Source organism: Plutella xylostella, chromosome 14 (assembly GCF_932276165.1).
Source record: "Plutella xylostella chromosome 14, ilPluXylo3.1, whole genome shotgun sequence".
Lineage (NCBI taxonomy): Eukaryota > Metazoa > Arthropoda > Insecta > Lepidoptera > Plutellidae > Plutella > Plutella xylostella.
The window spans coordinates 1374702-1402245 of NC_063994.1; the positions used below are offsets into that span (position 1 = coordinate 1374702).

Consider the following 27544-nt stretch of genomic DNA (forward strand, 5'->3'; position numbering starts at 1 on the left):
GATCACTGAAGCTAGTTCGACTACGGACGCAAAATATGAATGTTTCACAATATAAGCTATTTAGTGAGTGACTGACTCTATTATTTTAACGAATGCCATAGAGACGTATCGCACGGACTACATATTAAGCTCACGACTAGTTGCGAAGCCCCTTTGTGGCATTATCAATATACGAGTAGACGAGTGACTGGGATCTGTTCACTTACTTTAATTTATGCATTGGGATCAAAGGTATTTAATAAATAAAAAATTCTACCACCGCTATGAATATAGAGAGATCTTGTCAGAATCAATAATGATGATGAAAACATAATCAATTTATGGACCTCATTACTAGACATTCAGTAGTCTTGTTAATTATATTTATAATTTTGTGTCTTTTGTAATTTCATAATAAATAGCTATAGAGGTGAATTAAATTAATATTTCGTGCGACAAACTTCTGTTTGCGATAGTCGCAAAAAGTAACCAATAAGTCCTCGTTTTGATATAAAATTCATGCTAAGAGGTCTGAAACCCCGTGACTTGTAGCGCGTACTCTGTGGTGTTACAACACTGTCGGTCTATTCCAAGCCGTATTCGGGACAATCATGATTGTTACTCCATAGTGAACGGGACACCCTATTTATGAGCCATTGGACATTGGATATTTTAGTTAGTTTAGCAAACATGTAGGTCAACATACTTATATAGGTACTTACTTAAATATTTTTTTACAAAAAAGAAGCTACCAAACCCAAAATGGTGATCGTAGCTCCTAGCTAGCAAATTGCCCATAGATGGATGCTACTGCGCTTTTTGCTACTCTTAAAAAACGACTGTACAATACTATCATGGCATAACATTTATACAGGCTATTTTTCTCCCTGAATTTCCACGGGAAACCTTTCTATCATAATAAAAATGTATTCCTTTCCGGAATTTTACTCTACCCTAGCTAAGAGGCAGCCATACCTATCGGATGGTATAGTCAGTGAGTACCTCCTTAAAGGGCTAAAGGGCAAGAGTTGAGCCTCCAGGCTGCGTGTCGCAACTGAGACACAAACGATCGCACTCCGCCGGGCTCACTGAATTACGTTTGTGTTTCGTGTACAGTGAGCAAAAAAGATGCATAAACCCCAGCGCAAATAGAATAAGCGTCATTGGTGAAATACACTCACGACCTCCCGAGAGTCCCGAGCAATAGTAGTTACAAATTACTCCTAAACAGAAAAGATTTCTCTGCAATACTTAATGAAATTCATTTAAAATTTCAGTGGAATAAAATTTGTTAGTTGGTATACGACATACCCACAACCTTTAACGATTATAGTTGAAATAGGTCGTATAGGTAGTCAGTGACTTTAAGTGTTTGCAGTAGTTTGCACTAGAGTGCGGTTATTATCTCTTTGGTTGCCTATACTTACACTGTCCTATTTCGATCCATGCGTTGCGAAATTGATTCAATTGGATTCGTAGTGTAGAGTAATCGAGATGGTAATATAAATCGATATTCTGTTAGTTGGATTACATAGATGTACTTTATGTCTGCGCAGAATCGCAAAATTCGATACTCAACCTATAGATGATGTATACTCAGTATACTTGCAGAATGTTGCAGAAACGGGTGTCTCAGAGGCTCAACAACTTTTGTTCTAAAGTTTGGAACCTTAGGAAGTTAGCGAAAAAAAAAACAAAGTTAAAAGTCTCGTGATTAGTCATGAGTCGCGTGATTTTTTTTACGAATTTTAAAAAGTCGTAGAACAAAAGTTGTTTAAAGACCACCTGAGGCAACCCCTTTCGGCTTAGCGTATCGCTTTTGGAACAATCTGTTAAGGAAATGTGTTAAAGTAGGTAACTAACCTAACTATAAATTTGAATGCGAATTGAATAACGTAAGTAATTGATGTTAATAATGGCTGGATTGTCCCGAAAACTCTGTTTCGATTTCCAACAATGGCCGATTCTCTGGATGTTGTATGTAGCGTTGGAACTATGAATATTATACATTTACTAATATATTTTTTTCTTTGCTAATTTTTCAAAATCGGCCAATATTTTTGTGAATTTGATGCCGAATTTATTCATTTAAAAGGTGAATACCTATAGTCTGGCTGATAGATCCGCATTCGAAAAAAAACCAGTCCGATAGACAAGTTATGTTATACAAGCATAATGTAAGCAGAAAACTTTATTTGGCAAGTTATTGCCCTTCCTCAGTCGCCATGACATGATTTGACCTCAAAGGTGAATAAACTCAGTTAAACTTGAAAATATAAACTTAAAGTAAGTATTATAATTTTATTTTATTGAAGAAAATAATATGTTTAGGTATAGGTACTTTTGTTAACAACAAGGTGTTAAGAACCTGTGACTCATTAAGTTTTAAAAAAGTATTACTTACGACTTTACTTACCAACTAAAAACGTAAATATTCTGTATTTTTTTTTAATTTATTATTTTTTAAATTTGGTGCAATTTAGTGTCGGCTTTTTGTGGGTGATAATAACTTTTTCATTGCTCGCGAGTGTAAACCAGCGCAATTTTAATTTGGAAAACTTAGGTATCACACCGGTCTTTTCCGCGCGCCTATGAAAGGTTAAAAAGGTTCTATCTTGTCTACTCCATCGATTCTCCACGATTAGAAAACAAAAGGAGGATGCAGTCAGATCGTCTGACCTCCTTGTTCCGCTGAATTGGCGGTGAATCTTCCGAATCGCGTTTTCCCGCGCGACGCCATCTTGCCGCTGTCAAATGAAAAGCGACATTGGTTGCGCTGGCGCACCGCATCCATCCAATTGTTGTGCCTACTTACTCTGTGGGGACTTTCTCCAGTAGTAAACGGCAAACTAAAGGGTTATTGTGTGTAAACAGTTGCAATTTTCGTTGAGCTCTATAATATACCTATAATAGACCTACTTAGTCATAATCAAATATATTTGTTCGTAGGTACCTATCTCTCTCAAGGATTGGTTTGGTACCTAGTAAGTAGCTACTCCTTTCCTTGAGGAAGGTATATGTAACGTCTCGTAACGTAAATGAAAATGAAGTTCAACAGTTTGAATTTCTAATGATACGCAACTAGAATCTAAATGGAACTTCTAGCAGCTAGTCTGTATCTGATTACTATTCTATCAGCATATCCACTGTCTTGTCAAGATCCGAGAACTAACCAGCAACTTTACCAAGCACTTAGGTAATATGCCAGATGTTCGATGTATTCCAAGTAAGTCCTGCCGAAGTCCTTAATTGGTCATATAGATCAACGCATATGTCAGTACGGAGCATGTCTATCACTGTTGAGATCTGATGATAACCTTGATCTAAGTCTGCGTGCATAAAATTTTAAATAAGTAGTTCAATCAAACGCGTGTTCTATGTTCTATTTAAAATATGAATTTGCAAACCTTGACCAGTCAAAAATAGAACGTAAACTTTTATCCCACATTAATATCATAAGAGTTTATATGCAAAATCATTTTCGGCCAGTGTCTACCCACGTGATATCCTTACAGGCCAATGCCAGTGTATGCAGTTTACCGTGAGAAGATAAAAACGAATTAAAATTAAAAACGTCAAAAATCAATTTTGTGAAGGTCGTGGTAAAAGTATAAAAAATCGAGTGTAAAAATGTAGGTCAAGTTTAGCGAGCTGCTCGAAGAAGTGATCCGATGAATGAGTTTATGGACAAAAGAGATTATGATTATATTTTTTTTTGGTTTAATTTCAACTTGTGTTAATTTTATAAGCATTTATTTACTTACTTAACTTTTTCACTATGTTATAAATGTTAGACACAATGTGCTTTTTTGTTCCTTTTTTTTAAAGAAACAGAACTGACATTTAAGTAAGTATTTGAATCTATTATGATTATTTATAAATCGATCTGCTAGAATCCATTAGTTTGCATCCCACGTATTTTACATCATCTGTTTAAACCTCTATTGTTCATCGTCCTTTATGTCCACCTTTGCAATAAAAACAAAAGTGGAAGCACCTACGTAGGTAGGATTTCCGAAACTAAAATTGGCATAGCTAATGGATCTGCCACACTTTATTGTACGGTATGCCACAATAGCCACTAATGTGACAGATATGGCTGTCAGCCACCAAAGATATTTTAATAACAATTAGATGGAGTGTCAGTGAAAAAGAAACCGTCTCAAGATTTAACACCCCATTTCTATCACTGAACTCTTATTTGAATTAGTTCGGAGAAGATTTTATTTATTTATTTAGGTATTTATTTATATTTGGAAAACCAACCAGCAAAATACAAGTTTATGTTACATAGGGGTTATATGACATTTCAAGCGAATAACAGGTTTTCACATTTTTCTAATTTAGGCACTTAATTTTAACTAAGATGAAACAGTTTTGTGACTTTATTTATTGGTACTATGGTTGTCATTAAGTTTGAAAATTCGGACAGTTATTTACCTACAGTGCTCCAAAATTGATAATGCGCATAGAAATCTTTGACAGATCGGTTGTTTTCGATTATGTGACACATGATATTGAGTCCTATTTCTTTCGAACAAGGTGCAAAATGCAAGTGTTATTTTTAAGGCTCTTACGATTTAATGATTCGCATGTGAAGATCTGCATGTACATTATTAATTTTGGACAAGTGTACTTTGTTTTTGTATGTCATAACCCATCTTGTTAGTATATTATTAATCTAAGTCAAACACTATGATTATGCATTTTGTACACATGGACGAGGGGTATCTGAAGGTACCCTTGAACTTGAATTAGAGACACAAGGGTCATTGGTGTTTTACATAATAGAGATAAGTACTTGATACAATACAATAGTAGTAGGTAAGTTACTACTGGGTACTACTAGGTACTCTTTGTAACACCATAACATAATATGAAACGGCAGGCTTATTGCTTGTAAAAATGTCTAACAGACAACCTTTGGATGGATTTTTTTTTATAGTTTCTGCTATTGGTTATTTATAAGTTAAGTACTTACCTGATTTAATTATGAAATTTGTTAGACCGATTCCAGCAATTCTTAAAAAGGTACCTTCGTACCGATAGTATGACAATAAGGGCATTCATTGATAAAACCTCACCCTCTATAGACAGAGAAAGTAATTCTACTGGAAGCCAACCAGCTGTGGCAACCTGACCCCGATGCTTAGAATATTTTCTTCTTGTGGCCACAACTTGATGCTGAAATCTGAGAGTGTTCATAATTAACCCCTTGTAAATTCTTAGTACCTATTATTTAGAAGTAAGTAAGTAAATAGTTTATGAATACTGCGTCATATTTTTGGGAATTCATCCGTTGACGGTCACGTTTCACGTACCCCACGGGAAATTGGATTATTGTGTGAGTCCTGTTAACAACTAAACAGCCAGCTTTAGTTTACTTGCCTGTACCTACGTACAATTATACTATTATAAGATTTTTATGACGCGCAAATCTTTGGCGGGAAAATTATAGCTTTACGGTTAACAGACCAGCTTTCCGTCTGCAGAGGTTAATCTGTGATGCAGATCTGACGTCTACCTTGACATTGGACGTGCTATGCACTCTTTGTAGTACGTGACGACTACTGACGACGCAAAACAGCATCCAATGTTTCAACATTTCCAAGCCTATTGTATACGCATTAGGGTATAGAGTTCGTTGGAGAAAGTTTCTTTGTCGGTATGTTTTGTGTTGTTTTTTGCGACATTATTCTGAGTAATAAAGTAGTTGCTGTTTATTGTGTTGTCTGTTGAATGTGATGTGAAGATCAGTGTCATGAACTCTGACGAGCAGCTATTAAGTAGGAGGAAGTATTTTTCATGTTTCTTTCATGTTGAATATATGTAAGTATGTAGTTAGATTACTAGGTCCTCTCTATAATCTATCTCTTTTAAAAAACGAGTAAGTAAGTACTGTGTCTCTCGCACCTTTCCGATATTAACAGAGTGAGATGGGTCATTGCTAAGACCCAATAGCAACGCTGTAATAAATTACTTGAATTACCTACGTGAAACAATCGCAACGCAGGAATAAAGTGTCTAAATTAACTACATAGGTAAGTATATAGGTAGGTAGTAGTAGGCATCTACTTCGATGGTAGTAGGTAGTAGGTTGATTTCACACTTTAGAGCCGAATTTGAGTATGAAATGAAGCGCTTGAGTACTACAGACATAAGTTGATGCCGTGGTAGATTTATTTAAATGACCAACTGGGTCTTAGCTTATTAGCCTGCCTAGGTAGGTGGTGCTCGGTGATTTTATAACGACAGCAACATAATGTAAAATCGTGCCTCACAAAACGCTTAATAAAATGCCGAAACAGGGCAACAATAACGATTAACCTTTATACGTAGAGGTATAAAAAGGTGAATGTTATATTAACACAAATAATTTCAACATAGTTAAATGGTGGTAGATATCTATTGTTAAGTACTTATTCATTAATCACAAGATTGTTATGAGAGGTCTCATGCTAAAATGTTTTGAGGGCCTTAGCTTGCGTATACCGCCGTATGCAGTTCGGTCCAAAGAATTGTAATCAGTATCATCTTCTTTAGACAATAATCATCCATTGCTGGACATGGCCTCTCCAAGGAGCGCCACAACGATAATATACTTAATGAATAGTAGCATTAAAAAATTGAGCATCAGGACAGAAACCAAAACACTTTAAATATCAAGGGACCCACTTAGGATACGATCTACCTACCAGCAACCTTCGGATATTTTCAGACTCCATTGTCAGCAATCAGATTATCAGACACACAAAGACAATACACAACCATAGACAATGATAAATGCTACATTTCAATAATAAAAAACCTAATTATAACAATAAACTGCTTTGAAAGGATCACAAAGTTTTATGTGTAAAACAGTTGTAATCTCGATACAATCGCGGTGTCGAAATCTCTTATGTGAACAAGTGAACAATGGTCCAGAACAGACAATGTGCTAAGTCAATTCAGTATCCAAAGGCCCTTATTCCATATTTAAATATCATTTAATAAGCACAAACAAATTAATATTGTAATTAGCTAGTATTATAATTTGGTAGAACAAGATAAACATGGATTTAGCTAGGTGTAACATATAAGCAATAATTTCGCACTCTAACTCAACATCTTCGGTAGTATAGTGGTCAGTATCCCCGCCTGTCACGCGGGAGACCGGGGTTCGATTCCCCGCCGGAGAGAAACTTTTTTATTTTCTTATTTACTACAACTATCATTTCCATAGTCATACATAAAACACATTCATAGTTATTATCTTTTTACAAGTACCTACCTACATACAGCAAATCCGTTTAACTCTTGGCTCACAGCCTAATCGGTTGGCATTATCTAAATCCATCCCACCTATCTGAGTTGCGTATCGTAACAGAACACATTTGACCTTCCCATGGGCAGAGGCGTGTTGCTATACCTTCACCTCCGAGATCCATGCTCGAGCGAACAAAGCAGGTCGCATTGTTATTGCAAGCACGCCGCCTTTTTGCTATGTCGATGACATTATTATACAGGGTTTTGCAAATAAGGTACTTTTACTAAGCCGAAACTTTTTTGTAACATCCTGTATACCTACGTACAGCGGACTAAAGTGTAAGGAATAGGGGGATGTTAGATATTTATTTTCGGATTCTTACGTCTGGTCAGGGGCGTATTTACCCTAGGGCTAAAGGGGCTACAGCCCGGGGCGGCAGGCGGCCCAGGGGCGGCCGGTAGCCCGCCCTTGGGCTTTAGGTTGGAGGATTTAAAAAGTACAGAACAATATTTTAGGACGTAAGCTTAGAACGGCCCTGAGCCATCTTTCCTCATGTTGATTTCATGTCTTAAGAATTTTGATTTAAAGAATGAAAGCCGATCTTTGTTTTTTTCTGAACCGGTGGAAGTCTAATTTTTTACCGCCTCTGGTATTCTTTTGAAGGAAATGTAAAGAAAAAAATAATTGCCGCCCCACAAGTTTATTTTTAAACTTTCTAAAATGTACTCGTCTATCCAGAAAAATCTTTTGTTTTGTTCGGAAGATATCATTATTTTTGGAAATCTATCACCACAATGTCTACAATGTTCTTATACATGTAAGTCGCTAGGTACTCTACACTTCTTCTTTTTTCATGTCAGTGAACAGGCGAATTTTTAAATTTGTCTAGACCATAAAGAAGCAACTTTGATAGCATTCTGGTTGGTCTGGAGTAAGTCTTCCCGAGTGCAGGTGGAAGGGCACAGGGGACAGGACAGCAAATGCTCCATAGTCTGGGGGGGCGGTACCACAGTCGCATAGGTTGGTACCAACGGTATAGGCCCAATTGCAGAGATTGTCCTTGCAGCCTACCTCTGCTCCCAACCGATTTAGAGTCTTCCAAATGTGCCAGGAGACACTGTTACTGGGAGCAAGTTTTTCCTCAAGAGATAGGAAAGGATCCTGGGGCTGCTTTTCTTCCCAGAGCCTTAGCGTTGTGATTTTTGGGTTTTCATCCGTTTAGGACACTTCACTATTTTTAGAAACGCTTTGCGGCTCTTAAAGCGGGAAGGTGTGGCAGTATGTGAGTAAAGTGGATGTCTGGAGTCGCATTCTTGTTTGGCTTTCTCAACAGAACATGCCACTTTTCGCTGTATGCCAGGGGGTGCTATCCCAGCCAGAGAGTAGACTTTGTAGAGCGGTTTCGGTTTGAGGCATCCCGTTACTGTACGACCTGTGTCGTTAAGAACAAAAACTACTTCTCTAGCATGCGCGGACCTTGCCTATATAGTCCAGGCATATTCGGCAGCTGAGAAGCAGAGTGCTAGGCTACTTGTTTCGTAGAACTTGCGGAGAGGCGCCCCAGCCGGTATACGTAAGCCTTCGCAGAAGGTTGTTTAGAGAGCTGACTTTCTTCTTGGTGTTTTGGCAGTGGGTTTTGTACGTGAGGGATCTATCCAGGGTCACTCCGAGGTATTTTGGTGACGAGCAGTGCTGGATTTTTAAAGTATGAAAGCCGGCCTTTGTTCTTTTCTGAACCGGTGGAATAGTCAAAATAAAATCCGCCTCAGTAGGTAATTTTTTAAGGAAATCTAAAGAAAAAAAAATTTCTCTCTCAGTCGCCCTGCACCAGTTTATTTCTAAACGTTCAAAACGTACTCGTTTTTCCAGAAAAATCATTTTTTATTTGTTCGGATGATACAAGGTCGATACAAGGTGGGCCAAAAGAAATCGGCTGTCCCATTTTAAAACACAGTAACAGCCATGAGACAAAATGTTCAGGAGAGCCAAAAAACGTTTTTGTACCTTCATTTCAATGCCCTGGTAAAACTATGATAGATATCTGAACAAATGTAAGCTTAAAAGAAGCGGCAGAACCTAGGCTTTATATACAATACTATTTCATTTAAATATGACTAAAATTGTTGCTGTAATGCACAAAAGAAAACACTTACTAGGTTTTATATGGTTTTCTCACCCTAAAACCGCCCTCACTGACCATTTCATAACCTAGTAAGGGCCATTATTGTGTCATTTAAGACAAGTTAAGTATATTGAAATTGCAATAATTGCGTAATAATTTCATTTTTTATATGTTTGGGATCCTTCACATATTATAAATCCAATTTTGCAGCACTTTTACACGACGGCACTATAAGTAATAGCTGAAATACGGGCATATTTTTATGTTTGTTTTTTTGTTTTATGTAAATGAATTAAATAGCCATATTCAGAAGGCTCTAACATGAAAATTATTTATGGCTGCCTTCAATTAGACAATATTTCCTAAATTTCTATCTAAAAATCAGTTTTATAACTTGTTTTTTTTTTGTTTATGCAAAATAGGGCTAGTAGAAAGGTTCTAACGAGAAAGGTCTCTATAGCTTTTATAAAGAAGACAAAATTTACTTATGTTCTACTTTTAATTCAACTCTCTAGGTTTCATTGGTGCAAAGATACAGGTTCTGAAATGTCTGATATTTTGTTCGAAAAAAGTGTTAGTAATAATGTATGCCATTTGTGACTTACTATAATTAACGGACGAAAATTGTCCTTTGCTGACCATTTCAAAACCTAGTAAGCGCCATTGACCATTTTAAAACCTAGTAAGTCATTTTCACTTACTGTGTTTTAAAATGGTTGGTGGCTCTTACTATGTTTTGAAATGGTTTTCGTGGCATTTTTGATTTCGCAGGGTGGAGTTACTAGGTTTTTAGAAATTTTATTTTCGTTTCTAAGCGGTTTTTTGATATTCTGACAATGCAGTTTTGTGCGGAATCGCCTAAAATAATGTATAAATCAAAGACCCGTTTTTTTTTTAAAGTTGGCGGTTACTGTGTTTTGAAATGGGACAGCCGAAATGATCCGATGTTTTTTTGTCTCTCATTTTTTTTCCAAATGAAAAATTTCGATTCTGGTTTTTGATCATGTTTATTTGAACCTTAACCATTTTGTTGGTAAAGTCTAGAAAATTATGTCGGCCAAATTGGCGCTACCATTTGTACAAATGAGAGCAACTTCCAATAGGGAGATTCCGGAGATTACTTTTGGCCCACCATGTATCATTATCTATGCAAATCTATCACCACAATGTTCTTATACATTTGTAGGTCGGTAGGTACTCTACACTGACTGCTTTTTTTTGTTATCTTTCATTCCTTGATGGGGCGGAAAACGACAGGAGCCCAGGGCGCGAAATCTTTAAATACGCCCCTGCGTCTGGTACAGGTTTGATATTTTGTGGAAAACTACAAAGGATTTCGATTTCCGCATACAAAGTGGCGCCTCTAGTGGAAACTATCACGAAATATCTGTATATGATAGTATGTGATTAACTATGGCAGACTGAAAATTAGGAATCTACAGTCACTTAAAGGTATAGATTTTAGCGGTAAGATTTTTTTTTAATAGTTGCTAGGCATACCTATTATAATATACTTACTTACTGTTACTTCTGAAATAATCCAGAGACTAGACTACAAGCCCCATAAACTGAAGTTTACATGCTTAGATGTCATATTGAATCATATCCAATTACCCTATGTTCCTAGGCTTTCCGCCAACTTTTGATAAATGATGGTTGTTTCGATTTGAATCAATGATTAGTTACCATGGGTAGGATGTCCTAATCTTTATTGCAATCATTGGATAACAACCTAGTGTACCTAGGTACGTATTGCCTTACCTATACATATTTATACCTAGTAATAATAATAATACCTTATCTCACTTATACAATATAAGGTAAAAGGCGAAAGTTTGTGAGTGTGTGTATAATAATGTTTGTTTTTCTTTCATGGCAATACTGCTGAGCCTTTTTTTATGAAACTTGGTATATGTTAATAAGTAGGAAGCTGGCGCCCTGAATTAACACATAGGGCCCGTTTTTTCCCGGAATTCCCACGGGTAACCTTTTAAACCGAAGCGACGCTCGGGAAGCAATATACAATTGGTGGTTCTCATGCTACCTTCAGGACGAATCCCAACTCCAAGGATACGAAGAGAGAGGATACCTAGGTACTGTATTTTGTCCTATCCAATAGGACACAGGACGCATAAATTATTGTTTTGCTTTACTAGCTACGTAGCTTCAGCTTCTGAGAACTGGGTCAAACGAACTGCGCAATCGGAGACAGGTTTAGCTTTACTGTGTCTGTCTACAAGAGGAAGCGGCTACAGTTTATGCAAAGTTGGACCCAAGGTTTAGGACGTAGTGTGTAAAATGTCGGTCGCTATTTGAAGTTTATTTTGTGTTTGTTGTTAGAAGTTTCCAGTGCAAGCGACGTAAGCGTATGTGCAGACAGCAAAAGATATATATTTGTGACATGTATTTGTGACACCCCAGCGCAAACAGTTTGATCCTAACTACCAATATTCTATTTTATAACAAAAAGTTAGGTTAGCAAAAAAGTTAAGCGTAAAAAACTGGAACAAAAAATGCGAGCATACCAATAAATTTAACCACAATTTCAAAGTTAGGCCAAGACACTCTGGAACTGAAGTAATACATAAAAGTTCTCCATCCTTCAATGTAGTGGCTCTAGCGTTTTACTGAATTTAAAAGAGTAACCTCGTAATGGGACATATTTCGAAAGACGGTGCCGCGTCTCTTGCCGTTCCCACGGACCCCATGCAATCACGACTGTAACTACAGCCTTATTGCCGAGAGGTGTCACCGCGATAGTACAGTGATGTGATGGTATAACTGCGTTAGATATGGTTATCACATCCCACTTCTGAATTACCTCGGAGGGGTAAGTAAGAAGTGGTAATTTGCTGGTCCTCTTTTTAACGGCAACAACACGGCTCAAATATAGATATTAGGTATATCTACCACATATATTATTATGCTGTTATCGTAAACTTAATCTTAATCGAATTGAATGTCAATGACCAGAAATGTTGTTAAACACTAGTTGGTACAAAACTTTGATTGTAAAATAGAAATAAAAACCTTACTTAATTGAATTCCCTGTCCGAAAACCCTGTCTGAAAAACCCTAACACAGACCATTCACACTAACATATAAAATAAAATAATAATTAAAAAAATTAAAAAACCGACTTCAAAAAACCACTAAAATGTAAGAAATAATTTAAGGTTTACGCAAATTCTACTCGTATGTGACAGAACAAATATAGGTACCTAAGCAGGAACTGTTCTTTTTTGATGTTGGTGCGGTGACAAAGTAATCTAAAGAAATATGGCACCAACTTCAAAAAAGAACAGTTCCTGCTTAGGTACCTATATTTGTTCTGTCACATACGAGTAGAATTTGCGTAAACCTTAAATTATTTCTTACATTTTAGTGGTTTTTTGAAGTCGGTTTTTTAATTTTTTTAATTATTATTTTATTTTATAGTTTTTAGTTTATTTGCAATAATTTTCAATCAAAAGTAAGGTGCAAATGATACCAAAAAGTCCTACTAATCAATACGAATCATTCAAGCCTAAACACGAAGTAGTTGCTATATACCGTTGAGGAGTTGCCCTGACTGCCTTCCGTTCCCATCATCAGATCAGCTCAAGGTCACCATCATATTTTTTTGTTATAAGAACTATATTTACGTTCTTAATTTCATTAGAATCGGTTAATATGTGCCCAAAATGGAAATTCATACCCTGTTTTTACCCCTTTACCCACCCTAGGGGGTGAGATAAAATTCTGAAAAAAAAATGGGACCACCTGGGAGCTCAACCCAATACAACAAAAAAAGAATTTTCAAAATCGGTTCATAAACAGCGGAGTAATCGGTGAACATACATAAAAAAAATATAAAAAAAAAAAAAAAAAGATCCCGACGAATTGAGAACCTCCTCCTTTTTTGAAGTCGGTTAAAAAGATCCCAATCTGTTATTATTATATTAATGATGTCTATAAATTGAATAATCACGTAACCACATAATTTAATTTAACCTTGAATATGGTGGTTAACCTCTCAGTCGTCTGGGTCCACACCTCAATGTGACTCATCATCATCATTGTTTATGGTAATGACTGCACAGGGTGATATTAAATCAATCATTTAGTCAGTGATTTCATTGATCTTGACTTTGAAAAACTAAATCAAACCCACAGAGTATAGAATGGAACCTACTTATTTACAAACTTAAATATTTTATAAGTACCCCAAGGTATTAACTCCTGTCCTAAGCTTGGACCATAATATAGACCACGCTGGTCCACTAAAATATAATCCTAGATAAAATTATATGCAGGTTTCCTCACGATGTTTGGCTTCTCTTTATTTCTTTGTAACATTTATTTTCGCCTTACATTAAATTAGATTAAGAATTATTTTTTAATGCATTACTGTTACCCTTGACATTTTAGTCCAGTATACTTAACATTATAGTGATGTACTTTGAAGATAATGATCTGTAACCATAACTCATTCATAGAGATATCATAAAAGCATGAAACAATAATAACACAATGAGATTGAGACCGCAACCTCTCGTGGTCAGTTCTATGAGTTATTTCGCAACAATATTATCTTACTTACATATTAGCAGGTTACTCCCTGCTTATATTATTTTGCTATAATTTAAAGAGGAGGGGGAGTAAATGTAGTGTTTTCTTACCCTCTTCTTCAGTGGCCGCTCTTGAAGATTTGTTTTGTATGTTTCTTGAACCGAACCTTCATTAATAATGATCTGAGTATTTTATGATCAATGTAAACTTGTAAATCTGTAATAGGCAGACGATCCTTGCTGCATCCGTATTGTGCTAGTAAAAAAGTCTTTCCATACAAAGTTTCTCCATTACACTGCTAATACTAGAATTTATTGTTGAAAAACTCAAAGAAGAGCTAAGCTAGCCTAGCAAACCACGCGGTGTGCGTGAGCGCGACGCAAACTTTTGTCGCGTCTTGACGCGTGGGTCTTGCGCCCTATGCTAGGTATGCTGGTATATCGATACTTATCTGTCGACCAAGTTGTTATTTTCCTCCAGCACCTATAACCTGGTCTTGTGAACCGTTTGTTCCCCGTTACCTACAACCAACACCCTGTACACGCGCACCCTCTGACCGTGCTCCTCTTCTCCTTCCAGGTGCACAGCAAGGGGCTGAAGTTCGGCATCTACGAGGACTACGGCAACTTCACGTGCGCGGGTTACCCCGGCGTCGTGGGGAACCTGGCCGGAGGTGCGTAGTGTTCTCCTACTTATATATTAATGTTATAAAGGCGAAAGTTTGTGAGTGTGTGTGTACGTATGTTTGTTACTTCTTCATGTCAAAACGGCTGAATTGTGATGAAATTTGGTATGGAGTTAACTGACACCCTGGATTAACACATAGGTAGGTATGATAGGTATAAAAACAAAGCAAAAAAACATCAGGGCCGTAACGATTTATAGGGGTTTTTATAAGGGTAGGTAAGCGTCGCAAGTGGTTGTCGCATGTGGCCGCAACAACCAAATTTTATTTTCTTTAATTTTTATATGTGACACAGCATCTTGTTGGTATATCGTTAATCTAAGCCTAAGTACCATAGTTTTCACCACTTTAACTTTGTCGTCACGTACTTAACAATAGTTGTCTTAAGTCATCAGTATCACATAAGTATTCCATTTAGCTTCCACCTCACATCATTTCAAACACCGGTAACCCAGCAGTTAAGTATAGATCATCTATAACCATCACACATATTAATGATTGCCGATGTAAATATAAATCCTCCTAAATCACTTGTTGAACCCACATTCAACACCCACGATAAACGATTTGTAGTTTATAAATAGCACTATAAAATTCGTAACAGATATTTTCATATTCAAATTAGGTACTTACTTATAGCCAAAAACAATTGACTGGTAGTAGGTAAGTACCTAGAAATCTAAGTAGGTTATCAATTTTATGGATAAGTATTAAATTTTATGCCATAGTGTTATTAGTTAAATAACCGAAATAGACTGTACTTAATTCCGATTTTTTTACCAGTTATACCTACCTACTGCACATTATTTATTTGAAAACTGCATAAAATTTGATAAAGTTGAAGTAAAAAACTTAGGTATCTAGAACTTAACTAGTAGCTATAGCTACTTAACACACATAATAGTAAGTACTTAACCCCAATACGTTTACGCATAATATTTTATAGGTAGCATGCATGTTATAGGCTCAAATGCAGAATATTTATAAGTGGCCACCTGTTATTAAACCCGCCTAAACCAATAACGAACCGGATGCAAAAAGTGTTCAGGAAAATTCATAAAGTCAAGCAATAAAAAATATATAACGACTAGTTTAGTTTTCTTGTATCACGAATTTGCGTGGATCAAAGATGCGCTGTATGCTTGATTCATCGCAATAATTATGATTACATATAGCACACTCGTACTGCACACTCGTACTTAGTAGGATGCTACGTAATATAGGAAATTGCGTGGTCCGCGCCAATAATTATAAAAGCGATGTTGCCAGCGTAATTACTACGAAGGTTGGAATAGTTTAAAGTTTAACTGTGTCGACATGCTCCTTATTTTTTGGTCATTGCATCTGCAATTATATTTTTTTATAGCCAACGTTTTTTTGATAATGCATGCCATTGCATGCATTAATGCTCTGAAAGTATAAAAAGTGCTCGTAAAGTCGAAAACATTTCCCTCAATGCGTTAATAGTTGCAAAACAGATTGAAGAAATATTAGAACTAAGTTACAGCGGGAACCAAACTACCCATCTATAACATTGAGTTGTATCAGTGGTAGCTGGCATCGACTCTACTCTACGCCACACAAATGTCCCAGTTACAAATAAAAAGCAGCATATTTAAACTGCGTAGCGACGTCGCATCGTAAAAACCTGCGACAGTAATCAAGCATTTGCCCTAAACAACTGTCAAAACAGTCGCAGATTTTTGCGATGCGACGTCACAACGCAGTTTTGTATACAAGCCCCAACCATAAGTTCAGGCACCATAATATGCCCTTATGATACGTCTTGGCCCCCCATTCCTCCCCGCACCCTTCTAACCCCCCTTTCACCCAACAGACGCGCGGACCTTCGCCTCATGGGGCGTGGACTACGTCAAGCTGGACGGGTGCTACGCCCTGCCCTCCGACATGGATCACGGCTACCCGGAGTTCGGGCGGCAGCTCAACCTCACCGGCAAGCACATGGTCTACTCGTGCTCGTGGCCCGTGTATCAGATTTACGCTGGGATACAGGTGAGTTGGAAGGTTTTTGGTGGGGTGCGAGGAAGGAGATTTGAATAGTGTGTCTTGTCTGTACTTCTTTTATAATGCTCCATGGATCCCTGATCTCAGACTTCTGTCTGCAGGCATATATACCTATTATTGACGGCGAATGGCGTAGTGGTTAGTGACCCCGACTGCTATGCCGAAGGTCCCGGGTTCGATTCCCGGCTGGGGCAGATATTTGTTTAAAGACAGATATTTGTACTCGGGTCTTGGGTGTTCATATTTATATTTAATACGTATCTATCTATGTATTTGTGTAGATATATCAGTTGCCCGATACCCATAACACAGGCTCTGCCTAGCTTGGGGTCGGATGGCCGTGTGTGAGATGTCCCCACATATTTCTTCTTCTTCTTCAAGTGCCATCTACTATCGTAGGTCGGCTGTCATATAATACGTAGTTTCTGATAGCGGATTCTTGTACCTTTTATATCTACTGTGTGCAGTCGAAGACGCAGGACTAATTTTCCTGGCTAACCTTTTCAAAACGCTTGTCCAGTTCTAGTTTTAGTCAACCATAAGCTAAAAGGAAGTAAGAGTGTACTTATTGTGTATTAAGTATGTAATTTTACAGTAGTTTGAAATGCATCTTATAGCCATGTAGCTATCCAGTAGATAAATCAAATCAAGTCGACCCTTGTTCAGCAGTTTTATATAGCACCTCGATATAAGTTTTTCCTTCTAAAAGAGCGAGCACAATGCGACCATACAATGTATCAGTTTGCAATGGTCACTCTTTCATAGTAAATATAGTGACATTGGACTGCACATTGAGTAAAATATGTCATAAATAACTGCTTATTGATTTATAACTTTGGCCATCAATACAACAGCTGAAATCAACACAACAACGGAAGCTTTAATGCCAGTTATAAATTAAAGTTATTCTTGACATAATAATAGATAACATCCACTATTTAGTTGGCTTGTTAATTCAAGATGTACCTACCTACTCGAAAGAAACCTCCATGACTGTACTTTTATATCAGTACTTCCGGCACATCCTGGGCAGTTCGACTGACGCTCATCTGACTGGATAAACCTTTCACCACGGCATATACAGCACAGCACACCACAACACCCTGTATAAACACGACAGCGTATTGTGCGGTCTCGCAAACAAGCTAACAAGACGAAGACCAACCCAACTCTCTCTATTCCCCTATAAAATGCCATCTCTCTCTCCATTTCCAGCCGAACTTCTCGTCAATAATCGAGCACTGCAACCTGTGGCGCAACTTCGACGACATCCAGGACTCGTGGGCGTCCGTCGAGTCTATCATAGACTACTACGGAAACCATCAGGACGTGATCGTGCCCAACGCCGGGCCCGGACACTGGAACGATCCTGATATGGTGAGCGAATTTACCTGATATGTCCTTTTTGACGAATTCCAGCTGTAAACGCTGTTGCCTTTTATTTTTAACAGCTGTTAGTAAGATGGTGCCTTATAGAGTAGAATATAATACTACTTTACTGACTCAACAGAACACAAATAACAATCTATACAGTTGATATATCGCAATAGGCGGTCTTATCGCTAAAAGCGATCTCTTCTTGACGCTCTGAACAGCACCGGACCTTCCTCCTTCCTCTATCGGTTCCATATTACTCTGTGTTGTATATTGTACTTATTGCATTCTGTAAGGTTCGGTCTCATGTTATTTAGCCAAGAGTCCTCAGTCTATGCCATTTATTTCAACCAAATCTTCACCACCACCAAAACTAACCCTTCCAACCCTCTCACCCACAGCTGATCATCGGTAACTTCGGCCTCTCGTACGAGCAGAGCAAGACCCAGTTCGCGATCTGGGCGATCCTGGCGGCCCCTCTGCTGATGAGTGTGGACCTGCGCACCATCCGGCCTGAGTACAAGGCCATCCTGCAGAACAGGAAGATCATCGACGTGGACCAGGACCCGCTCGGCATACAGGGCCGCAGGATATACAAGGTGAGGGGTGGAAACGTTGGCTTGTTGAATTGAGAAAGATGGACTGAATGGCTGTAGGACCAAAATCCGGTCAAAATCTTGTATTCTTAGTTACGAAAGAGCCTATCAGTTCACCCAATCTCGGATTGGTTCCCGGCTAGGCCTGATATCTGTATGTGATGAAAGGGTTGATCAAGGAACTAATTAGTGTTTCACCGAAGGTGGACAAGTTTAGAAGCAGGATGGATTCTTGGCAACGGGAATGTCTGAATATCTGCCCGGACGGGGATCGATTCCAGAACCTTCCACACAGAAGTCCGAGTCACTAACCACTACGCCACCTCGTCTCATCATTCAGTATGCTTAATGTGTATGTTAAATAAACCCTCTATTTCCTCTCCCCAGCACCGCGGCATAGAGATCTGGTCGCGCCCCATCCTGCCGATCCAGGGGCAGTATTACTCGTACGCGGTCGCCTTCGTGAACCGCCGCACCGACGGGACGCCGTCCGACGTGGCGGTCACGCTACGGGAGCTGGGGCTGAACAACCCGTCGGGGTATGGGGTGGAGGTGAGTTGGCTGTCGAGATATTAATTTATATTCATCCCTGCTGCCGCTACACGGGTTCGTTATCGACGTTGATAAACGTCACTATATCTTGATTCGGCCATAAATACGGCGTTTTGATTTAAGGAACGCGCATTGAACGAGTTTATCGACGTCAATAACGAACCCGTGTAGCGGCAGGTGATCGGAAGGTGTTGTGCATACAAAGGTTCATAAACAGTCGATTGATCAACGAACATTGAATAGGTTAGCCTTAGCCAATATAATGTTTCATAAAACATTACCCTCCTCCTTTGGCAGTTGGGTAAAAACAAATTACGTGCAGAAATTTAAACATAACTAATTATGTGGGTCATGTGTCAATCACGGGTCAAACTTCATGGCTCGGTCAATGGTTGATGAACCGTTTCTGTTCAGACTGTCTAAAACTTAGGTCTGAAAGATACAAGTTTATTTGTTTGTGTCTGCCTGTCTATGGCCCACTAGCCACTACGAGTAGCTCCGAATTAGATGATTGTGATTTGATAGTTACCTATTTGGTTTCCTCTATCCTTATTGAGTGTTTCCAATCCGTGTTTCTATTAAATTAAAAAGTAACTAATTTAATTTTTTTCTGTTTCCAGGACTTGTACGAAGACGTGGACTACGGAGTGCTGACTCCACAGACCAAGATTAAAGTGAAGGTCAACCCCTCAGGTAGAAAGTATTGTTTTTTAATATTTGGCCAGAGGGTGCGGACTCATTTGTACATCGCTTGAAGGTAGTAAGTCCTACTACAGCTAGGTGATTCTGTAATAATTTTTCAACTCATCTATTAATTTTGACATACCTACATATAAGATTCAGTGATGGGCCTATTATGAGTTTCTTACAGAATCACCTAGCAGCTTGCTTTATGGCTAGCAGGTAGCTTTGGGAATAGGGGCTCCCATACAATGCTTTGTCGAGTTTCACGATATTCCAGAGGGTTGTAAGATTCATTAATTTATGTAGTATAGCTGTTCCCGCGCGCTTCGCTTCGCCTTAAAAAGTTTTCCCGTGGGAATTCCGGGATAAAAAGTAGCCTATGTTCTTTCCCAGGGTCTAGACCGTATGTATACCAAATTTCATTCAAATCCGTTCAGTAGTTTTGGCGTGAAAGAGTAACAGACAGACAGACAGACACAGTTACTTTCGCATTTATAATATTGGTTAGGATTCATGGCAGTAAGTATAAATAAAAATCATTCTAAGCTCAAACATCATTCATCTAGCCTCGGTGGTTGGCACAAAATATGTAAAAACCATATAGAAGATTATCGCATTTTTATACGATAGAGTTGCAGCCTAGCGGTACACCGAGTTGCGGCCTGGGCACCATTATACATTTGCGTTTAGATACTTTTCACTGCTTCAATGCTATAAGTTCTATGATAGCATTTATCAACCATGGTCATCTAAAAACTTGGGAAATATAAAGATATATTTAGAATCTTTACTAATATATTACGGTCATCCTTATCATCGATCCTTGTGAATTTATTTAATTCCACGACACATGGATAAATAAGTATAGTTTTACTATTAATACTCCGCCATCTAGTGGTGACTTACCCAATCTCACAATAGTTTTTTTTATCAATGTACTTATATTTAATCGCATTATTATCGTTCACAGGTGTAGTAATATTGCGAGCCGACGCGCAGCCCGCCTACTCGAGGTACCCCATCAACTCCATCCCGCCGCGGACGCCCTATACTCCCCTAAACGACGTCTTCAGACTGACCAAGAAATAAACGCCCTCTATTATCTACATTAAGAACTATCAACTTAAACTCCCTCTAGTGGTTCCCTTTTGAAACTCTAAGCACGCTAGTTAAGCTAGGAGTTTGAAAATCATTCTCAAAAGTACAATAAATGTAGTGATGTCTTCAGTGTTACTTTCGAATTCTAGATTTTTATGATTGGTGTAAAATAGTTACCATTAGCTCGTTCTTGGTCTTGCCTGTAGGTTTACATTAATTTATATTTGTTTTCTCATGCTGTGTTGTGATGTTGAGACGGGATAGTTTAGTTAAATCGCGTGGAGAGTTGAATTTTGCCATTACGTTGTACCTAGGATTAAGGATGTACATTTTAGGTGCCTGTTTAAAATGTAAGTTTTTTTGTAGAGACACAATAAAATAATTGTACCTGTGTAAAATCTTTGTTTTATTGCTTTGTGTAAGTCTTAAATAAATAGCCTAATAAATATACAATTCTTAAGAACTTAAATAGGTACAAGCAGCATAGTTTGCCCATATCATGTGATAAGCACAAAATATCTACTTTCTTACAACGTATGTAATGTGTTGTGAAGTGATTGACACAACATCATAATTATCATACTTAGCTAGATTTACTCAAGTGAGAAAATGGGCCAGCATAACATAAGTTTAGGAATATAATTTCAGTCGTAGTAGTCACTATAAACTATAAATGCTGAAAACGCTTAACTAAGCGTTAATGTTGTTAAACTTCAGGTGATTGTTCAGTCGTGGCTCTCTCCCTGTAAACCGGAACCCAGAGACTGTTGAGGCGAGGTTTTCTTCTTCTATAACGTTCCTGAAAAAAGTAAACAAGATTAGAGTTAATTACTTACGGGTAAAAAGAAGAAGTGACTAAGCACATCATTGTAATATATAACTTTACACGATCATTAGAGATTAAGGCGAAAATTGAATATGATAACATATTTGTTTCTTTACGTAGTAGAACTTAATGGCGACTGTCTGTAGTTATTTTACCACTAATTATAGTCGTCATTAGACGATAACAAACGAAATTAGTCAAATTAGGTAAAAAAACCTAGATGAGGCTGTCTGAATTGCGTCTTTTACATTTGCAGATTGGGGCACTGCCAACGAATATTATCATAGTTAATTAAGTGTTTTATATGATATTTTATATAATGCACCTACCTTTTGCTGATCACATGAACTATAAGTTCTTCTGGATACTCGGCAGTGACTCCCTCATCATCTTCAGTGTCCATTGTTAACGGAAACTGAATAATGAGACCCTCGTCTCTCTTTTCTCTCACAATCAGAAATTCATTGTCTTCTATTTCAGATTTTTCTTCTGCACCGTTTTTGTCCACAGAAACATTATCCGACAGAACATTTTCATTCACTTTTGGGGCAAATTTATTTTCTTTCACGACTGCTTTGTTTTGTTTAGTTGCGTCATTTGTTCGTTCTTTATGTTCTAGTGTGTTTTTTACCACTTTAACTTGTATAACTGATGCTTGTGCTTCGTAATCTTCTTCATTAGACTGATCAACGTCGTCTTCTCCAGAAATTACCTCTCCGATCCTCTCTTCTTCTCTGGACTCATATGCTTTGTACCGATTCTGGTTTAACTGAGGAGCTTCAGTAGGTTTCACAGTAGTAGTCAGTTTCGTTGTCACGGGCGTAGTAAAAGCAAACTTTCTGGCGTTCAGTAGAGACCTATTAATGACTTTTGGAGCCTTTGTAGCCTCTACCACAGGCAAAGTTGTCTTTAAACTCAGCATTGGTTTCCTGTCCATTAGTTTCTTTGCTTGTGGCTTCGGTGTGGCAATGTATTTGAATGTACTCTTCGGAAAGAACGATAACTTTCGCCTTTCCTCAGGTGTTTTGTGCTTGAAAGTTGTCGGTTTTCTGGTGACTTGGTAGAGCTTCGGCTTGGTCATGTTCATGGGTCGCTGGGCTGCTGCCATGGCTGCCAGGACTGTCAGTAATACTAATATCTGGAACGACACATAGGTGGTATTATACCTTCTTATGAATCTTGCTATCAAAACCCAAGTGATTTCTGTCATTACATCATCATCATCAGCCTATAGCAGTCCACTGCTGGACGTAGGCCTCTCCAAAAGCTGTCATTACGTAGGGGCTAAATCAGTTTAATTTTGACTCGGCTATATGTATATCGAATGAAACCTATTATTTCCGCCTATTAAGGACTAACTCATAATTATAGATACATTGGTATAAGCTTGCGTGTATCGATCGATTGAAAATTATACCTCAGTAAGATGCAACCGTAATGGTGTTTTAGAAACAGTCCCTTACGTTGTACCGTGACTATCTTTTATAAACATACTTAAAATACTATACAAATAGATAGGTACTTATATAGTAAGTACTACTTACCAATATAATCTTCATCGTGTCTTTTTGTCAATACTAAAGCACAGTTGACCACCAAACAACCACTAGCACGAAACGAGATGCAACACTAAATCAAAATCAACATTTGCAGTTGAATTTATTGTTGCGAATTTTCGCTAATAGAGGACAAATATAAATTAATATCTTATGCTTTATTAATTACTTTTTTAATTTACTTAGCTATTTCTGTAAGCCTATGTATAATGTACCAGTTCGTTAATTAGTAAATGCGGTATTTAGACGCACTTTTGCATATTCATTTTGGAACATCCCATTTGGTCTGAGAAACTATGACGTGTTTTATGATTATGAAGCATCATCGTTAAACAAAACACGAGACCATTAATTTTTCTCTCATCTACAGTGCGACAAACTTATCTGTTCCGGTGAGAGCGAACTAAATTGATCCATATCTTATTATTTACTTATAAATTATATATTGATATAGATTAGATGGGTTTATTGAAACCACAAGAGCGAATTACCACTACTGGCAAACTTAAAATCTTATACAATGAAGAAATATTACACATTTACGTGAGCTGTCACCGGAACAGATAAGTTTGTGGCACTATACCTGCTTCCGCCAACCCGCATCAGTCCAGCGAGAGGTGGACTCGGCCTTAAACACTTCCTTCATTGGAAGGACACCCGAGCCCCAGCAGTGGAGACGTGATAGTTTGTGATGAGTACAGGCTTTGATTTAAATCTGGGTCTAAGTACTTTTGTATTAGTGTCTCCGTATTAGATCTTTTTTCGTATACGTAGTCTCTACTTACTCTAAATTGAAGTATAACTATTATTGAATACAATATTTGATTCCAAACTAGCGACATATAAGACCTCAGCTCAGCTATACATATAAATAAATAAATAATATATATAATAATAATTACAATTACAATTAAAATGTACATCATAATATAAGTAGTTATTAATTTTACGAAGCTCATGCTTGGTATACGAGTATTCAAGTCTGCAAAACGAACTAAGTACAGGCAGAAACTACTCATTTATTATGTATCCCGAAGTCGTTCTGGATGGGGCACCGGTTCGGGTTGTGCAGCAGTTCAGATATCTCGGCCATATACTGACGAGTGACCTCAGGGATGACACTGACATAGAGCGTGAAAGACGGGCGCTCTCGATCAGATGTAACATGCTTGCCCGAAGATTCCACAGATGCAGTGAGCAAGTTAAAATAACTTTATTTAGGGCATACTGCCAGAACATCTACACTGGGCATCTGTGGATCAACTACACCCGGAAGGCGATGAGCACCATGAGGGTGCAGTATAATGATGCATACCGCACCCTTATGAGGCGGCCGCGGTACTGTAGCGCGTCGGGCATGTTCTCTGAGGCGGGAGTGCCTGACTTCTTCGCAGTCCTGAGGTCACGTATAGCGACATTCTGGTCGGGGCTGCGCAGCACTGGGAATGCAATACTGAAAGTGGTAAGTGAGGATTTTAGAAATCCATTCTACAGACACTGGCTCTCTGTTCATCAAGACGCAAATCGAAAATAAAAAATGACCTTACCTATGTAATAGGTATATGTATGTAACTGATAATAATTGTAATACTACAATTTAATTTATTTGTGTAAGTACGTTTGTGTTTATATAATGTGTATTGTGTAATATGGGTGTCTAGCCTGAAATAAATGACAATTTATTTATTTATTTTTTTTATTATATCAAACAGGTCATGTCAGTGTCCTGTCCTCCGACATGATACGAAGATAATATTACGCCACTCGGGGCACTGACTGCTCACATTACCGACGTAATCACCGGGTTGGTATTGAAACCTTATCTACGAGTCAGAGAGTCTAGTAGCTACCTAGGTGGAAGTGACTGGCGAAGTCAGGATGTAAAAAGAACTTCTGATCTCAAATGACATGCACAGTAAAATTGATGTGTATTATGATGGTTGTAACTCGAGAGAGCCACGTACAGAAACTTCGCCCCCTCTCAGAATAGAATAGAATATATTAGAATAGATGGTTGTAACACAGCGATAATTTTTTTTATTTGATTTTATTCTTACGACACATGTACAAATAATGTAACTTAAGTTTTTAACAAGTCTTTAAAAAATCGAATTGAAATTTATAAATACCTAATCACAGTAGTAATCCAGTGACTTTGAACGGAGGCAAATACGGCACCGTTTTGCGAAAATCTTCAACTGTGCAACAAAAAGTGTACCCTTCCCTAGAACTATCGGGATGCCATGAGAGCCAAGAGACATTATAGCTGCCATGACACAGGTCCTGACAGAAGACCAGCTTCTTAGCTTCTTCTAGCGTTAAGTAAGGATGATTGATTCCAACGAAGGCAATCCCCTTATTCAGCTTCGGTTCATAAACCACTTTGTAAAAATACAGAGGCACTGGTATAACAGGATTGTTGTTCGAATCTTTGTAAAGGTAGAGGTACACCAAGTCTCCAGCATCACTAAGAAGCTGACTGACGCCAAAAGTTCCAGTGTAAATAATCGTACTGTAATTTGATTCGTGGATGTGTCTTCTAAGGTCTACCTCTAGGGTATTCCAGTTGCCCGCGTTGAAGCCGGTCCACTGAGGCGCGCAATTGACGTAGTGGAACGTTGCCCTCTCTCCGAACGCAAACACGAAGTCTGTCTTAGCTGCCAAGTGACCTCTAGACAACTCCTGCAACCCTGGTACTATGTATCTGTCTACAGCACAGCCGACTAGCTCTGCAACCCTACGACGCTGTTCTTTAGGACTCAGTAGCCAATCAACAGGCACATCGAATTCTCTAGAATACACTCCATCGTCCTTAAAAATTGGTCTTTTAACCCTAGTTTGAAAGTTGTAGTTGTATGGCTTTTGCGTGTATTTACTGTACAGAGGGTGCAATTCGCGCTCGTTAAAACATGACTCGTATAACGGATAGAAATTATTCTGAACCTTGTACCCCACTTCATAAATTACATTACCATCGTAGCAGGTCCTGTTAGTCCTTTGGCTCATATGGTTTGGAGGTGAGGAGCATCTAAACAGAGAGAACTGTCCAGGAGTGGACAGCCAGGCATCGTTTCTGAACGTATCACCAGCTTCACAGGTAACTGTTGCTATTGTCCTGAGGTTTATCGTATGAGGGTGAGTAATGAAGTGGTCACAGCTGATGGTGATACTGTCTCCCTGTGCCATGAAGATGTTTCCAGCAGCGTCGGTGGGCTCCAACAGGGTTCCGTGGTGAATGAAGACAGGTTGGGGCTCTCGGAAGTCGATTTTGGTGTTCAGTCTACACCCTCGTTCCTTGCGACTGCTCAGCACTGTCATCAACATTAGAACCCATTTGTGAAGCATATTTTTGGAGTATCATTTCAGAGCCATGAGTATTTATTCCTCCTCCTCTTATTGAACATACTTTAAAGAATTTTAAATATTTTTGTATTTACAAACATCACAAGAACTTTTGATTACCTACTCTGTGAGAGTCAAAGCGAGGCTATTATTATTCTGGGAAGGATATGCATTTTCTCCATTCTTCTAATATTCATTCAAAGAAGGTTGTATTGTTGAACCACGCTATCTCTGCAAAAGTTATAAACCGCTCACACTGAAAAATCTTTTTGTTACAACATTATTATTAGATGTATGGTTTAAGTAATGATAATTTATTGTCGGAGAGGAACAAAACAGTTTATTAGTTAAAACGTTCTGTAACTTCTCTATGAATAAGGGGGTAAGTTTCTGCTGAAATTATCGTCAGCTGTCATTAACTGAAAAATACTTAGGTATACCTATAGATTTTGCCTGCATTTTTTCATCATAATAGTTGTAATCTAGACCTATATCAAATAGCTGCAAGGGTATCATATCTATGATACGTGAGATAAGTTAGTAATTTTAAGATTTCTCGATGTAGATAGCTATCATATCACATCATAGAAAATATCAATCACAATGATTATATTCTATCACTTCAAACGTGACCTCAACCTACTCCAACAGATCTTCATATACAGAGTGGAATATTATCAGTGATTCACATTGCCAGTTCAATGTGTCCAACCAAAGAATAACAAGTACAAGTAGTATTACAGCTAGTACTCGTTATTCTATGGCCCAACATACTTAGCATTACGGGAGCAACCCTGATATGGCTAAATTACAAAACAGTTATTAAATCCCTTTCCCGATTTCAGCGTTTAAAAATTATCTAAATTTATATCAAAAGTACGAAAAAAATGTAAAGGTTAAGTACC

At 38.0% G+C, this 27544-nt stretch overlaps 3 protein-coding genes and 1 non-coding gene across 7 annotated transcripts in view; 2 read left to right on the top strand and 2 right to left on the bottom strand.

The window, feature by feature from the left end:
• Positions 1–21313, top strand: part of LOC105386672 (alpha-N-acetylgalactosaminidase) — a 54728-nt gene extending 33415 nt beyond the window's left edge. For 2 of the 3 annotated variants that reach the window (XM_048625406.1, XM_048625407.1), the window contains 7 exons: positions 14481–14574; positions 16424–16599; positions 17827–17988; positions 18387–18584; positions 18969–19133; positions 19754–19826; positions 20788–21313. In XM_048625406.1, the coding sequence (XP_048481363.1) occupies positions 14481–14574; positions 16424–16599; positions 17827–17988; positions 18387–18584; positions 18969–19133; positions 19754–19826; positions 20788–20906 (987 nt within the window). In that variant the 3' untranslated portion in view covers positions 20907–21313. Of the gene's footprint in view, positions 1–14480; positions 14575–16423; positions 16600–17826; positions 17989–18386; positions 18585–18968; positions 19134–19753; positions 19830–20787 lie in introns of all 3 variants that reach the window. The other variant, XM_048625405.1, reaches the window with a different exon arrangement.
• On the top strand, positions 7089–7160 carry Trnad-guc. Its single transcript has one exon. It is a non-coding gene; the product is annotated as a tRNA-Asp (tRNA).
• A 226-nt stretch (positions 21314–21539) lies between the features above and the next one.
• On the bottom strand, positions 21540–23629 carry LOC105392350. 2 transcript variants are annotated; one of them, XM_048625409.1, is made up of 3 exons: positions 23286–23629; positions 22071–22879; positions 21540–21714 (listed from the first exon to the last, which is right to left on the bottom strand). In XM_048625409.1, the coding sequence occupies exons 1-3, from the start codon at positions 23298–23300 to the stop codon at positions 21606–21608; spliced, it is 933 nt and encodes a 310-aa protein (XP_048481366.1). In that variant the 5' UTR covers positions 23301–23629; the 3' UTR covers positions 21540–21605. The 2 variants fall into 2 exon arrangements, with proteins under 2 accessions (XP_048481366.1, XP_048481365.1); XM_048625408.1 differs by lacking the exon at positions 23286–23629 and having other exon boundaries at positions 22071–23012.
• Positions 23630–25308: 1679 nt separating this feature from the next.
• LOC105386675 lies at positions 25309–26779 on the bottom strand. The gene has a single exon (XM_011557286.3). The coding sequence runs from the start codon at positions 26640–26642 to the stop codon at positions 25431–25433; it is 1212 nt and encodes a 403-aa protein (XP_011555588.3). The 5' UTR covers positions 26643–26779; the 3' UTR covers positions 25309–25430.
• Between the last annotated feature and the right edge of the window lie 765 nt (positions 26780–27544).